Source organism: Diuraphis noxia, unplaced genomic scaffold, assembly GCF_037042655.1.
Source record: "Diuraphis noxia isolate RWA-SAM2 unplaced genomic scaffold, SU_Dnox_SAM2 contig0003, whole genome shotgun sequence".
NCBI classification, from domain to species: Eukaryota; Metazoa; Arthropoda; class Insecta; order Hemiptera; family Aphididae; genus Diuraphis; species Diuraphis noxia.
The window spans coordinates 33,812,803-33,828,667 of record NW_028301713.1 but is presented as its reverse complement, the minus strand read 5'-3'; the positions used below and the strand labels follow the sequence as shown (position 1 = coordinate 33,828,667).

At 28.4% G+C, this 15,865-nt stretch overlaps 2 protein-coding genes across 3 annotated transcripts; both read right to left on the bottom strand.

Moving 5' to 3' along the window:
• Window positions 1-568: 568 nt before the first annotated feature.
• Window positions 569-5,565, bottom strand: Der-1 (derlin 1). Of its 2 annotated transcripts, none has more exons than XM_015514762.2 (7): window positions 5,425-5,565; window positions 2,765-2,917; window positions 2,531-2,642; window positions 2,346-2,437; window positions 1,686-1,834; window positions 1,463-1,573; window positions 569-806 (listed from the first exon to the last, which is right to left on the bottom strand). In XM_015514762.2, exons 1-7 carry the CDS (start codon window positions 5,530-5,532, stop codon window positions 641-643), a joined length of 891 nt encoding a protein of 296 aa, XP_015370248.2. In that variant the 5' UTR covers window positions 5,533-5,565; the 3' UTR covers window positions 569-640. The 2 variants fall into 2 exon arrangements, with proteins under 2 accessions (XP_015370248.2, XP_015370249.1); XM_015514763.2 differs by lacking the exon at window positions 5,425-5,565 and adding an exon at window positions 3,044-3,243.
• Window positions 5,499-7,030, bottom strand: LOC107166196 (death-associated protein 1). Its single transcript, XM_015514764.2, has 3 exons — window positions 6,626-7,030; window positions 6,430-6,535; window positions 5,499-6,108 (listed from the first exon to the last, which is right to left on the bottom strand). The coding sequence occupies exons 1-3, from the start codon at window positions 6,666-6,668 to the stop codon at window positions 5,961-5,963; spliced, it is 297 nt and encodes a 98-aa protein (XP_015370250.1). The 5' UTR covers window positions 6,669-7,030; the 3' UTR covers window positions 5,499-5,960.
• Between the last annotated feature and the right edge of the window lie 8,835 nt (window positions 7,031-15,865).

Below are 15,865 nucleotides of genomic sequence, written 5' to 3'. Positions count from 1 at the left end.
TTGCTGCCCCTGTGCGCACGCCTATGTTTGTAATTGATTCATAAAAAAACATTAAACAATATTATATCAGTATAATTTATATTTAAATTAAACATTTATTTGAAATTAATTGATATGAATTATAATGATGGACGTTTTTTTTTTAAATATAAGATTTATTCAGATAATTTTTAATTTTAGTTTAGTATACCTTTGAATAGATAGAATATTAGTAGTTGGCAAATTTATATTAACAGGTTACTCTTACAAACATTTTTTTATTGACTTTTAGATAATTTAAAAAATGGAATAATTAATAATTCACCCATGCTTTCATATTTTATATTCCCATTTCCCACAAAAATGTTCACAGTATCAATAATATAATAGACTTTTTTTATGTTTGTATATAAATTAATTTAAATTCAAGGTTTGTAATTTAAATAATTTTACATTTTTCTTTAATAAGTTTTTTTTAATTGATAACATTAATTTTCTTAAATGTAAATTTAATAATTAATAATAAGTTAATCCTGTTAAATTTACTTAGGTGAGGACATACACTTACATAAATAAAACACAACATACCTTCACTTACATATTATTTGTAATAGGTAAAATAAATGTTTAAAATACAAAATATTGTTAAATCAGACTTAGTTTATTGTTGTTGTCCAAGAACATAACCTCTACCCCAATCATGGCGACGAAAGTTTAATCCACCTTCCCCTTGTTGGTTTCTTGCTGCAGGAGCTGCAGTTGGCGCTGCTCTAGTTGGTGGTTGACCAAAACCATGAACTGTCCTTTGATTGGGAAAAAATTTGTATCTAAAAGAACATAAAGCACAACATTAAAAAAAACTATTTAGTTGCTTATATAAAATAAATATTTTATTAATTATATTAAGAATAATATAATAAACTAGCTGACCAGGCAATGCTTTGCTATTGTAAGATTTTTATTAATACAGCAATATTAATTGTTTGTCCCTATGCTTTGCTTATAGTCGTTGCAAATGCTAATTTAATGGGAAATTGAATACGATTAAACTGAAAAAGTAAATCTGAGGGTATAATTGGTATTCTTGGTATTAAAACAGGTTTTCCAGTATCACATTCTGTTAAAATTATGCAATCGAGCAATAAACTTTTCAATTTTTGATTTGTAGTCTTGTACCATTGCAAAGTGTGGGTGGAGTCAAATTTATCATTAAAATAATAGGTGCTCCTATTTTTAAATTCAGTTTATATGGTGGAACTCTAGAAGGCATTAAGAACTAAGAAATTCAGTAGGAAAATGGACTACATCCTTTTTTTCTAAAACTATATCAATTTAAAAAAGTATTTGTGATCGTGAGTTAAACCTAGATAGAATTATATCATTAAATTTGTCGACTGGCTCATTAGTTGGTGACATAATAGCCCTTTCTTGAAACCATTGCAGTGATAGAATATTAAAATATTAATATTATTTAACTACTTACAATATCTGAGGTGTTTGTATAAGTTGTGGTCCACCCATTTCTTGTGGGTATTTGAACATGAGGAAAAAATATAAATGACCTACAATTATCCCAACTAATTCCTGAAGTCCTCTGAAAAAAAAAAAATAATTATTTCCTATCATAATGACTAAAAAATAAATAAAATATTAGATGAGATTAAACTGCTGTTCATTAATTAATTAATTAATTAAATTATATTTACCCTCCAGAAATAATCAAATTGAATCCAAACAATACCCATGGTAAATACATAGCTTTGAAACGAGTTCCAAACCAGAAACTTACAATTACGTCTTTATTTAGTTGGCACCATACATATAATATACTTAAGACCATAGGATCCATAAGAACCTAGAGAAAAAATATTTTGTTAAAATTAAATTTATCAAAATATTATCAGCGTAATATTTGTTTTCTTATTCAGACCACCCACACACAACAAAAATCAAATACTTCAAGGACAATTATTATTTTTAAAATTATTTATGAGTAATCTAGAGGAGTGAAATTATCTATTAAAAAAATTATAAAGAATAATATTTTTGAGGGTATGACATATCAGTTTCCTATTTTAATATTATTTGAATTTGTGCTTGACATTTAAAATAAAAAATTTAATAAATATTATTTAAATTGTTTTCAGTAAATATTTATATAATATGTCATACCACTGAAAATATTCTTAATCGTTTTAATAATGAGTGAATTTACTCTGAGATTACTTGAAAGCATAAAAAAAAATATAAAATAATTTTGCGTGAAAGCGCATAGACCTATATTGAGCATAGACTAGAAAGAGATAACAAACTGTGAGCTGACATCCTCTTAATTTCAAGAACATAATGCAAATTAATTGATTTACCGGTATATTTGCCAAAAGTCCAATAATGACACAACATATCCAATTAAATATAAGTAAGAAAAAATAATCTGCCGGTCTTCCACTAAATGAATCTATATTAATATGAAATCACATATTTAGAACCACAAAATTGGTTAGGTAACAGAATAAAATTTTCAGAGGATTATGAAATTTAAATTACTGACCTGTTTCCAATCTTATTGAATAACTATATAGAAAATAGCAATTGACTAAAAAATGAAATCCATTTCCAGGTGATAATGGGTACATTAACAAAGCAGTGACTGCTCTCCAAATCTATTGTACAAAATAATAAATATTAGACATTAGTATAAAATAAATTTGTATAGAACTAAGTAGATCTTTAGTACACTGTGATATAAAAACTACAAATAACCAATGCACGTTTAGAAACTTACCTCAAATTTTTTGATGAATGGTTCATAAAATAACATAAAATTAAAAGGATTCAGAACACCAAATCGTCCGGCTAAAGTCAAGATGGCAGTCAGGGAAAGCCATCGTTTTGTAAAATAAGGTATGGATGTAAACCAATCCGGAAGTTCAGCCATCTATAAACAAATAAAACATCAAATGAAATATCACGACCGTAACGTATTATTGATGCAATATAAAAAAAAAAAAACATTCGTTAACCGAACACGGAAGCAATGAAGCAAATTCGTATTATTTCTTACCACGTTATAGTGCGCTGCAATAAATTTATCTTATAGAGAAATTTTTCCACTAAAGAGCATTTGGCATTATATTCAAAAAAATTGATTATTCGATCTGATTTTCAGTAGAAATTACTATTGATTGACTGAAAAGTCGAACAATGAACGACAATAATTTATTACTGTTTTAAAAAATAACATTTATTAATGATTAATGAACTATAAAGAAAATTATCCGTTGATAAGAAAAATGATAATGCAAAAAGAACACGTATGTTTAAGTTGTTGCTCGTATAGTCGAGTATTGCAACTTACAATTAGTCCTAAATACAGTTGTTTACAGTTGCCAAGTTCTCACAAAATAATTTTGTTCTAATGTACAACTTTTCCAATTATTCTTAGACTAATAAAATAAAATTTATTAATATTGCCGAATATTTGAAATATTTGAATATTCGGCATGATAATTAAAAGACTGGAGTAGTGGAATTAAATGAGACGTACCGATGTGGCTTTTGTTGGTAAGTTAATAGTTTGGTCAACTTAAAACAAATGTTCAGAACAACTTTTTTTTATCTTTTCGGAGATATTTATCTTTAGGCCAGAGATATTCAAACTTTTTCATCCCACAGCTCCATTATATTATATTCACAATGTTTGTACGGTTAGCAAAATTATTTATGAAAAAATTGACCATATTGGCCATATTTTCAATATGCCATCATGGGTGCGATTTTAATTGCAGTGACTTTATACTTTATAGTATAAGAAATAAAACATAGCCAAATGGTGACATGATGTATTTCGTCAATGTTTCTATAAACGCAGCGTCGTCGCATGAACCCGGCAAATCGGACAATTGCCGGGGTCTCGCGGTTTTCATTGTTTTTTGAGGCCTCGCTCTTTTAACCATATTTTTCGTAAGCTATAATAGTATAATATGTTTAAAATCTAATATAATAATTTATTAAACAATATTTGTTATAATAATAATATTTATAATATTATGATATTTAATTGTAATAAAAACAATAATATTAGTTACATTAGTTACTAAACAGTGTAAGCTAAAAATATTAATAATAGTTTTTAGAAATTAATTCTTAAATATTTAATTCGCTTGTAAAAATAAAAGTATAAAATTTAATTTGAATTGATTAGTAAACAATTTATTAAACGATTTAAACGTGATTGTGATCAGTTTTAAAAATTTTGCCAGGGCCTCGCAAAACCTAACGACGGCGCTGGATAAACGAACAGATCAATTTTAATTTTAACTTATAAATATTTTAGCATTTGGAATAATTTTGGTTTTTAAAGTAGGTTTCTAATTAACTCAGGACATTTAGGTATTATCAACACATAATAAGTTGATAATAATTTTTATTTTATTTATTAAATACATTTTTATTACATTTTAGAAACATGTTTTAAAAATTCAGTAGGTATTATTGCTAAAATTACTCATATTAAAACTTAAAGTAGGTAATCAATTTTTATTTATGTAATTAGGTATTTCACTGGATTTTAATACTGTAAAAACTTAAAATCATACTTTTAACAGAATGCAAATACTTAGTACTTATTTACGAACTGCCAACTCGTTTTATTCGAAACTATACATATAATTTAAACTTTTAAGGTCTAAAAAATGGCTAAGGTTATCTATAGACTGATATACCATATACCTTCATCGATTCGTATTCGATATGCCACGATTCTATTGACAGTACGTCAATGATCGATAGGTACTTATTGACTTTTTAATTTTAATATTGTATATCTAATACAAGTGTCAGGATGTATGCCGCCACGTCATCGTCAATGGCCGGAAAAAAATTGCTACATTAGTATATTGTGTAAAGCAGGGGTTTTCAACCTATGCGTTACCGATTACTATCAAGGGATCAAAAATATTATGTTTATTTATTATTTATAAATATTATTTGTATGGTAACCGTTTAAATTGTCTCCAAAAAGATTGAAAACCCATGTTGTATAATGAATTACTTTCATACATCCATATTACTATTGTAGACTTGTACATCACGACTAACGGATTTGATGATTTTATAACGAAGATTTTTTTACTAGTTATTAGGTGCTCGAAATAGTCAAAACATTTTTACTTATATAGAGTAGTTTAATAACCAATATCTGCACTTAAATTATGAATTGTCACAGATCGACGCAGTAGACTAAGATGTTTGTATGTAATTTTAATATAATTTAAAAAACATTTTACATATAATATATCATACCAATATAATATTATAAGTATAACATAACCATAAAATATTATATATATAATAGTTCGTGACCTGTTGCCACGCCATTTTGTAACATGGCGTCCGTAGACTGTTTTTCCCGTTTACAAATCTAGACGATAAAATAAATATTACCAATAGTTCTCCTTTGTCCGACATCAATAAATACCAATTGGTGAAATGACTTGAAAATAAAATAAAACAACGAATACCAAAAAAAATATATATATATACTTTATTCATAATAAAAATAAAATCGATCGATTATTAAACTTGTATTGATTCTTTGAAAAGTAATTACAACCTGTAGCCTAATTAATTCCCGAATCCAACGCCAAATAAACATCCCAAAATACAATTAATGTTACATAATACATATTTATATAAAACAATATTATATAGTGACGGAATGAACAATACGAGGAATATCATAGACAGCAGGAGAAGACGAACGGTAAATAATATTATTATTTTACCATATTAATATATGTAAATGCAAAAATAAATTTAGTTTAAACCTTAAGACTAAAAATCGTTTTGGTTTAGAATGTGTATTGAGAGGTAATAATTAATAGTTAATTTTAGGGAGAATAAGAATAAATCGGGAACGTGCCGATCGACGTACGTCCCGAGCTCTGCAGTCTCTTGTGTGCGCGTAGACGCTGTCGCGTTCATTTGCGTGGCTGATGGATGGTCGGTTTCGTGCACGTGTGCTGTCTCATCTCATGACTGGGCGTCGGCTTGTCGTGAGTCTTCTGGACGGCCTGAGTCGGATAGTCGTTGTGAGCGTGCACCGGCACCACGGTCTGCTTGGGCGGACTGCGGCGAACATGGAAAAAAAATAACGGAAGAGAAAACGAGATTAGGGTGATTGTCGAAAAAAATCGGAGACGAACGTCGCTCTGAAGGCATAATATGAGGATAAACAACGGCAAATGGCGATCTCGTCTGGTTATAAAATATCGCGTGTTTCATAGATTTATGGTAGAAAAAAAATTCAATCGTTTCGAAACACGTCATAATATTATAATCGTAAAAGACTTAAATAGGTATTTATTTTAGTCTACGCGACAGACGGATCCCTCGATCCGGCGGAAAAATAATTATAGTCAGCAGTACGATATTTACTGTCATATTTACCTAGTGGAAACTTTCAAAACCGAATTCGCCTCGTCTGAAGCTGCGGCAGATATCTTGTCGGCGACCGGGTTCTTGTGCTGCACGATGCGCATGCCGCCGGCTTTGACTGTGTAAAAACAAAAATGAAAACGTGTTAATGTGCACGAAGCGCAAGACACGTGGATGCCTTCTATAGTTCTATAATAATAATAATTACCTGCTTGAGCATGACCACCTTTGAGTTTGGATTCGTCTCCCATGGCAACGGCGAACAAGACGAAAAGATAAATTCAGCAATTACGGGTAATTGTTGTGAGTGACTGTTAAACGTGGATTGTGTTGAAAGTGGTGTTGTTGACGACCGTAGAGAGTAGAAAATAGAACGCAAATGCCCGTTGAGTGTCGACTGTAGACGGTTGACGAATGCCACAACAGTGTACTCAGTTTGTGAGTTGGTGAATGTCGACGGCGGCAGCCAACAGCGGCGCAATAATAACAACAAACAACTCGACAATATTACAATAATAATTTATAGTACAATAATTTGGATTTTCGGATAGACGTGATCGAGGTCGCGTTGGTGTTGTTGTCTGTGGTCTGGTCTACAGTAGTGTTGTGTTTTGGATTTGTGTTATGTTTACTTTTCACTATTCAGGCATGCCTGCGACCGTAACAGCTGCTACAGCAGGCTGTAGTTGTAGCCATCAGCTGATCATATCGTCGGGTTGGTGACGAACCGTCGTTCCGGCGAAATATCGGCGTCTCGGGCGCCCGCGACAGTAATTGTTGTAGATATTCCTATTGATATTATAAGACTTATAATATCTATGGATATTTCAGGAGGAAATAATTTCCAATTAATAGAGTATACCGTGGTTAGTGTGCCATTAGATAAATATCGATTATTGGTCAAATATTGAGCGTTCAAGAGTTATATAACATTGCATGTGTTCTGTGCGGTATACCTTCAACTAGCAAAACGATCTTCATTAGCTATAATTAATAATTATTAATTATTATTAATATCCACTGATTTTAAAATTAGAATTTTTTTCCTAAGTTTTTCTTAATTTTCTAATTTTTTTTTTTTTAGTTTTGAACACTATTATACCAAACATTAATCAAGAAAAATTTAACAAAGTTTGAATCATATAATAGTTGGCATTTTTATGGGAAACGAATTGCTTGGGGTCTGCTAGTACCTATAAATAAATACTCAATCTTTATAAAATACACTATTTTATTATAATAGCATTAAAAATTACCATTAATTACAATATAAATATAATAGTACTATACTATAGTAATAATATTGTATTCAATATGATATTATTTTTATAATAAAATAATGGCTAATGGCCTTAAAATGCTTAATCAAAGCGCCGTCTTCTATGTCTACGATACAGTCTACTTAAATAAATAACTATACTATTTCACTTGCAGATCAGCAAATCGTAAAGTAAAAAGGCAGTAGAGAAAGTCAAGAAATATGTATGTGTAAATTAAATATCTTTTAATTATTTTAATCATTATTTATATTTATATTTTGAAAGATATACCTATAGATAACTATTATTTTTATAGCTGATAGAGCACACTGTTACTCATGAAATTATCACAAATTAAATGCCCACGAATTTACCTTTTCTTAAACTCTATTAAATACTTAAATATAAGCATTGGCCATTGATTATAGAATAGACAGATAGACCATAGTATAGGAATTTTCGATGACTACAATTTTATTTATTATAGCTGCCGATAGGTAGCAATGTATGAATTAATATTAAATTATTACTACTGACGGCAAATTACTTATTCCTAGACCGGTTTTGTGGCAGTGACAGAAAAAGCGATAAGTCTATAAATTATTTTATCATGGATAAACATGTAGAATCTATAATCAATGGTAAAAGCAACATAAACATCGACAATATTTTTACAAATACTTTTAAATTAAGTTTTTATAATACAAATTGATAAAAAAAAAGAAAAGAAAACATGAAATTTGATCACGGGTATTTATACCTTATAATATAGCCATATTGATATTTGTATCACCTAAAAATTATTTTGAATATGCATTGAAAGTTTGAAGTCTCACAATGTCATATCACCTGACCTCAGTTAAACGTACAATTTATTATACTCAGATAAGTACTTAAAGGACTATACAACTAAAAAATCCTAATTTTTTTTTATTGTGTGAAAATTTAGTGCTTAAAAAAAGCAAAATTTTAGTGGTATAAAAATTTTTGTCGGACAATTGCTTCGGTGTTTATTTATAAGTCACGTAAAACGCGTGACGTCATAAAATCACACCGTCCGCCGGGCCGTATCTAAAATACACGCGTCGTAGTTATTTCACTCGATTAAAATAACTATAGAGAAAAATTGATTTAAGGTATAAGTTACCAAAGTACATTTATAAAAAGGTTATAAATTTCTTTAGATGATCGTATTATTTTTTCAGTGTTAAAATTGGTTTCAGGGTAGTTTACAAGAAAGACAAAAAATTAAAATATAAAAAATAGCAAATATATTATATTAAATAATATTATATAAATTTTAATATTATTTAATTAAAGTTTAAACAAATGTGTTATCATAATTTATAATTTATAGTTTAAGAACTAAAATAAATATGTAAAACAAACCTCACAATAAAATATACATATAGGTACTAATTCAAATAAGGTAGGTTCATAAAATTGAATACAGGTAAGTATATAGTATGTTTATACTACAATAAAACAACTTACATATTTGATAATTTTTTTATATAGTATATTATTAATTATAATGTTAAATGTCTAATGGATTGTATTAAGTAATAGATTACACAAATTACGCGTTTTGAAAACCAACATATAATCCGTTCTCCTTAGGATAAGTTTCACGATTTTTTTTTACCACGCATGATGGAATAACGATTCTATTCCCTATAGACTATAATATAAAACAAACACAATAAAGAATAAAATAATTGGAAACATGGTATAATGACAAAAATTATCGAAGAAGCTGAAAAAGAAATTTTACCACTGCAATTTGACGTACAAAGAGAATGTAAATATGTAAATGTAATACTACATCCCAAAAATTTTTATCATATTTATCCAACACTTTACCTTCCTTATGAAGAATTAAAATCAAAGAGATATTAAAGATTTCCTTGAAAATATAATTTAATTAGCTAAATTAGCTATTATTATATATTATAATAATTCAATTACGTATAACATACCTATGTATTTTTGTTTGAATTAACATATTTTATTGTGAGGTTTTTTTTTCATTTTTATTTTAGTTCTTAAACTATAAATATTATAATAACACATTTGTTTAAACTTTAATTAAAAGTGTATAATATTATTTAATATAATATATTTGCTATTTTTTATATTTTAATTTTTTGTCTTTCTTGTTAACTACCCTGAAACAAATTTTAATACTGTAAAAATAATATGATCATCTAAAGAAATTTATAACCTTTTTATATGTACTTTATTAACTTTTACCGTTATACCTTAAATCAATTTTTCTCTATAGTTATTTTAATCGAGTGAAATAACTACAACGCGTGTATTTTAGATACGGCCCGGCGGACGGTGTGATTTTATGACGTCACGCGTTTTACGCGACTTATAAATAATCACCGGAGCAATTGTCCGACAAAAAATTTTATACCACCAAAATTTTTCTTTTTTTAAGCACTACATTTTCACACAATAAAAAAAATTAGGATTTTTTAGTTGTATAGTCCTTTAATAGGTATCGTCATGCATAAGGATAAATTGTTTATTATATTTTTAGACATGTTTATGGTTTACTATGTCTGTAATAGACAAAAACATTTATTTAATTATTTAATTTTTATATTTTGTAGGTGCTTTTAATTTAATTGTCAACATTACTTGCATTACCCCTTTAAAAGTCGTTGTTGTGTATATATGTAGCCGCGCCCAACATTTAAAACAAATTTCTGATAAAATAAAACAATAGGCATAAATGCATAATATTATTGTTGTATAATAAAACCATGACATGGTAGGTATGTCTTAATTAATAGACATTTGTAAACGTATAATTCATTGTAATTCACTAGCTATACTATTATCTCCTGTAGTCCGAATGCACTCTAGTGTGTCACTATCACTATATTTTATTATGTGTGTGCCATACATTTCACGTTAATTATGTGATACCTATATGATAATTTTATTTCCTACTCGCCTAGTTACCTATTGGAACAAGTACCAACGTCTTACACCAGCTTATTAGGTCACCGAATCCGATTCAACTCTCGAAGTGATATTATGTGCTAAGTAATTTTTGTAACAGCACTATAATAGTGGTATATTATAATATACAAGTATACCACCTATTAAAATGTTCTTGCGTTGCATTTCAAAGTTACGATATTGTTTTGTTTACTATTATATTAATTCATTAATAAGTAATTATTTACGTCCTAATTTTTTTGAACAGTTTGTGATGAATGCTGATGAACAACATGTAACACGCAGCTATTGTTGCAATATTATGTAACTATATTTAAAAAAAAAAAACATATTTACGATTTAAAACTTGAAGCCATATTTGATGGAAGAAATATTGTATACATTTATTTTTTTTAAATTTATTATTTAATAATTCAATATAAAAATCTAATCTATGCGTTATTATAAAGCATTGGGTTTATCGGTGAAAGATATCTTTTTTTTAAAGGTATATCTAAATAAATATTAGAATTAGAATTTTTGTTTGGAATCTGTTTAAATTTTATTTTCTAGAATGAGCTAAACTAAATTAAAAAAAAAACTTTATGTTTTCATTAATTACTGATAAATATTCAATATCTCTATGGTCGCATAACCAGGGTTGGACTAGCTCAAACAAACGGCCCGGGAAATAATTTTTTAACAGGCCCCTGCTCTCAGCTCACAGCCTGTGCTATGGAGATGTTAGAACTGAATAATTTTTTGCTCACTCAGTGGCATATATATGGGTGGGGGTTAGGGGATTTTGTTGGCACGGCACTATTAAAATAAAGTTAATTTATAACCAATGCTACCATATTTCAACAGACGCTGACACGAAAAGTTTATGAAAAAAAAACATAACATTTAATTGATAATTGCTATAAATACACACTAGTGCAGGGCGTCGTAATATAATATAATATTATCATACATTTTAGAGATAAAGAAAATTAACAAATTATATTTGTTTACATTAAAATAAATATAATATAAATAGTAGTAATAATAATCTCATCAAAAACACTCCGTGTAAAAACATCGCTAAGTAAAAATAAGCACTTAAATTACAAAAGTTGTGATATCAAAAATTGGCTAAGTAATTTCATAAATTCATTAATAAAAAAGTATTTATAACTGTTTGTATTTATTGTACCTTGTTAATTTATTCAGTGCAAATAATTGTACTTAGCTTGGCGGGTACTAGAAGAATGTATTTAAATATTTGTATTGTTCTATAGTTTAACTATAGTAAAAATACGCAAAATGAAGCGAATATTTATGTAGAAATCGAGACATTTGGGTTCTTAGTTATAGAGACATAAATAATAGTAACTGCGCCAAGCTAAGTACAATTATTTGCACTGAATAAATTAACAAGGTACAATAAATACAAACAGTTATAAATACTTTTTTATTAATGAATTTATGAAATTACTTAGCCAATTTTTGATATCACAACTTTTGTAATTTAAGTGCTTATTTTTACTTAGCGATGTTTTTACACGGAGTGTTTTTGATGAGATATCACTCATTTTTTTAATTAAAATTTTAGATATATGTAATTCTTTTCAAGCGGTGATGAAATGTTTTTGTTTGGGAGAGGGGAGGTATATTATTATATAATTTAAGTTTTAATTATTGCTGGAGAATGATTATATATACGTCTTTAGCACCACGTGGCCACCGGTCGTAATAAATATTAGAATCATTGCATCTAACCCATTTATTATTAAATCGGATAATGCATGTATAATGAGCTGATGCCATTGAATTACCATGGTGGCAAATCACCGAGTGTAGTTTATACATGCTGCCATCAATATTTATTTTTTCATTTGGTAATCCATTAATGACTAAGTCGGTGATTTTTGTGGTTGAATTTGACCATAGTTGTATTTGTAAAAATATATATTTGTTGCCATTTAATATGTGTGATGTTTGTGTATGAGGGTAATATGTTTGACAATTTTCACACAGAATATTATCTATCAGAACTTGTTCTGAAATTATTTCAAACATAGATTTCAATGTCACTTTAGACTTGTCGGTAGGAGCAGTAAGTTGGACGATATAATTTGTACAACGGGCACGGTACTGTACATTACAACTGTCGGTTATCAAATGTTTCGTTTCACATAATCACATTAATTACACTCGTAAACCCGTTGCATGGAGAGGGAAATTCAGACGGCCAGATAGTTCAACGCAGCGCCGCGCCGTGACGACGGATTACGCAACGAGTGATTTCAACCGACGAGTGGAAGGGGAAAAATGGGCGGCCAGCACAAGCATCCAACGCCGCGGAACATATACATATACATTGTGGAATTGATGAAAAAAATAGCGTTTTGCTTAATTATTATGTTAATACTTTAGCATGTAACTAAGGCTGTAATACTCCGATAAACTTTAAATGTTCACAGAATCATCTACACACCAAACTGAGCTATTTGTGAACTTTTCAAGTCAATTGGTTCATTAGTTTAGGCTACAGGGTGGTCGACATGATTTTCGTAAAATAACATTGGTTAAATACAAGTTGGTTCTCTCGTGTAATATACACCGTCGTCGCGCGCTAGTTTCTTTCTTTTTTTACTTAGCTCTGCGCCGCGACCGCGGCGTTGGATATCCTCGTCCTCAGTCTTTTATATTTAAACGTTACATACCATATTAAAGGTAGGCAAGGTTATCACAACAGTTAAATATTATTAATAATATTATATTATTAGTTTTATTACCATTTAACATATATATAAGGCCCCCGCACTGCTTATTACCGGCCCCAATGCCACCAATAGCCTACTGCAGCCCCCATAGGCTCATTTTCATGGCGGCTTACCGAGAAAATCCCGGTGTCCCAGTCTAACCCTGCGCATAACGAAAGAATAATAATTGAAGGTATACAAGTAATCAATGATTAGTTTGTACTAAAAATGAAAGATCTCGACGGGGGGGGGGAGACTTTTCATGTATGTTATTAACTTATTATCAACAATTTTAATTCAATACATATTCGGCTGTAGATACGGGCATACGGCTATAGAATAAACCGCGATTACTACTTAGAAAACCCATTTACTCAAAGACATAATATCATGTATTTACTCGTATGCATTGTATAGGTATTAGGTAGAATAAGTATTACCTATAATATTGTTATGTTTAAGAGAAACCCGATCAAAAATATAAAGTCTATGATCAAAACCACGGTCTTAGAAGATAAGGTCGGACCCCCCCCCCCCCTATATGGTTTACGTGTATATTATTATTTTTTACTCTATGATACTTTAATTTATATAATATTATATAAAATATTGTTGATACAGATCATTATTCGGGCGAATGTAAGTTCCCACACGAGATATAGCAGGTAAAAATTACCCCTGGATATTCGTACGTAAGTTCCCACACGAAAAAAAATACACTTACACGTAAGTTCCTACACGAAAAAAAATTATACCAAACACCAAGGCTGGGCAAAGAAAAGTAACTTAACTTAATTTAAAGTTAAAATTTTCGTATTTTCAAAATAAAAATTTTAGACACATAATAATGTTTATAATATAAATTGCTTATAATTTTAACTTTTAATTCGTTGATGCAAAGCCTTGCCAAACACAAACTTCCTTCCCACTTTATTCAGATTTAGGACTGACAAATAACTTATATAACTTTTATAACTTACAGATAATTATACACAGTATGATACTATGGCTATGTGAAGTGTTTGAGCTTTCGCAATGAACCAAATAAAATTTGATTTTTTTTCTATTACCTATTATTATTATTTTATACCTAAAAAAATTTAATTTAATTTTTTTTATCTAATACAAAAACAAAACAAATTTTAAATTGTCATTCCTAAGTCTTAATAACTTAACTTTTTCCGTGTGGGAACTTACGTAAGGCCGTAATTTTTTTCGAGTGGGAACTTACATATGTACTCGCTTACCTGCTATGTTTCGTGTGGGAACTTACCAAGCCCCCATTATTCACAATTCACATAGATAATATATTAGAATATATAATATCTTCATAGACATATTTAAACAATGTTTATATATATATTTTAACATGTTTATATAATATGTCTATGAATATCTTATATCTATGACAATTCATGATACTATCGTCTATCATCAATTTATTGTTGTTATCTATATCAATAAATCAGAGAATAAACAATTATTAATGTTATTTACTCCCCCGTGATGGGTGTAATTTCTTTTTTCTCTTTCACTAGATGTTGGAAGTTGGAATTGATTTTTCTCTCTAAGCGCGCAAGATCTATAATATCTATAATCTTCTTTATAGATCTTGCTAAGCGCGGTCCATATATTTCTATGTCTATGGCTGATGGTTATACGTTTTTGAGGTTAGGCATTTGGCTATTTGGCAATAAATATTAAATAGTGAATACAAAATATGACGCTAAAATTGGTTGGTAAAATCAAAATCGCACCATGTATATAAATAATAAATACTATACTGCACTTTAAAGTGCTATACATAATATATTACATTATTATATATATTATATTATTATTATTATTAAAATGCTCTATGAAATAAAAATAAATTTATTAACATTAATGTCTACTGACTGTTATTATTTTTTGATACCTATTTATTTCCCAAATATTAATTTTTTTTTCTTGTGAAATTATAATCCTTATATTATTTTTTAATATACATTTTATAATATAATTTTCCACCATTCACCTTCACAATGTTAAACAAGTTTTGTTACTTTGAATGCAATAAGTTTTAAAAACTTTCTATATTTAGCTTACCTAAGGATGACATTTAAAAAAATGAATGGTCAAAAGCTATAACACTTTCTTGAATTGTTGTCTTACAAATGCGTAACATACCAAATTAGTAATTACAAGTAACATTACAAAAAAAAACTCGTTTATGATTCATTAAATGATTTTACACTCATATAAATTCTCTAATAGATCAACAATTCATTATAGTATTTAATATAACAGTTCAAATGATTATTTAGAACATACAATACATAATGCGTTTGTAAGACTGAAACAATACATGTGGATGGAGCATCTAAATAACCTTTAATATTTAACTATTGATCAATTTATTATATAATTTAAAATTTTAATAAGAATAAAAATAAGTGTTTTAAGAATGGAGGTAAGCATATTTAATAACCAATTATTAAAATGATT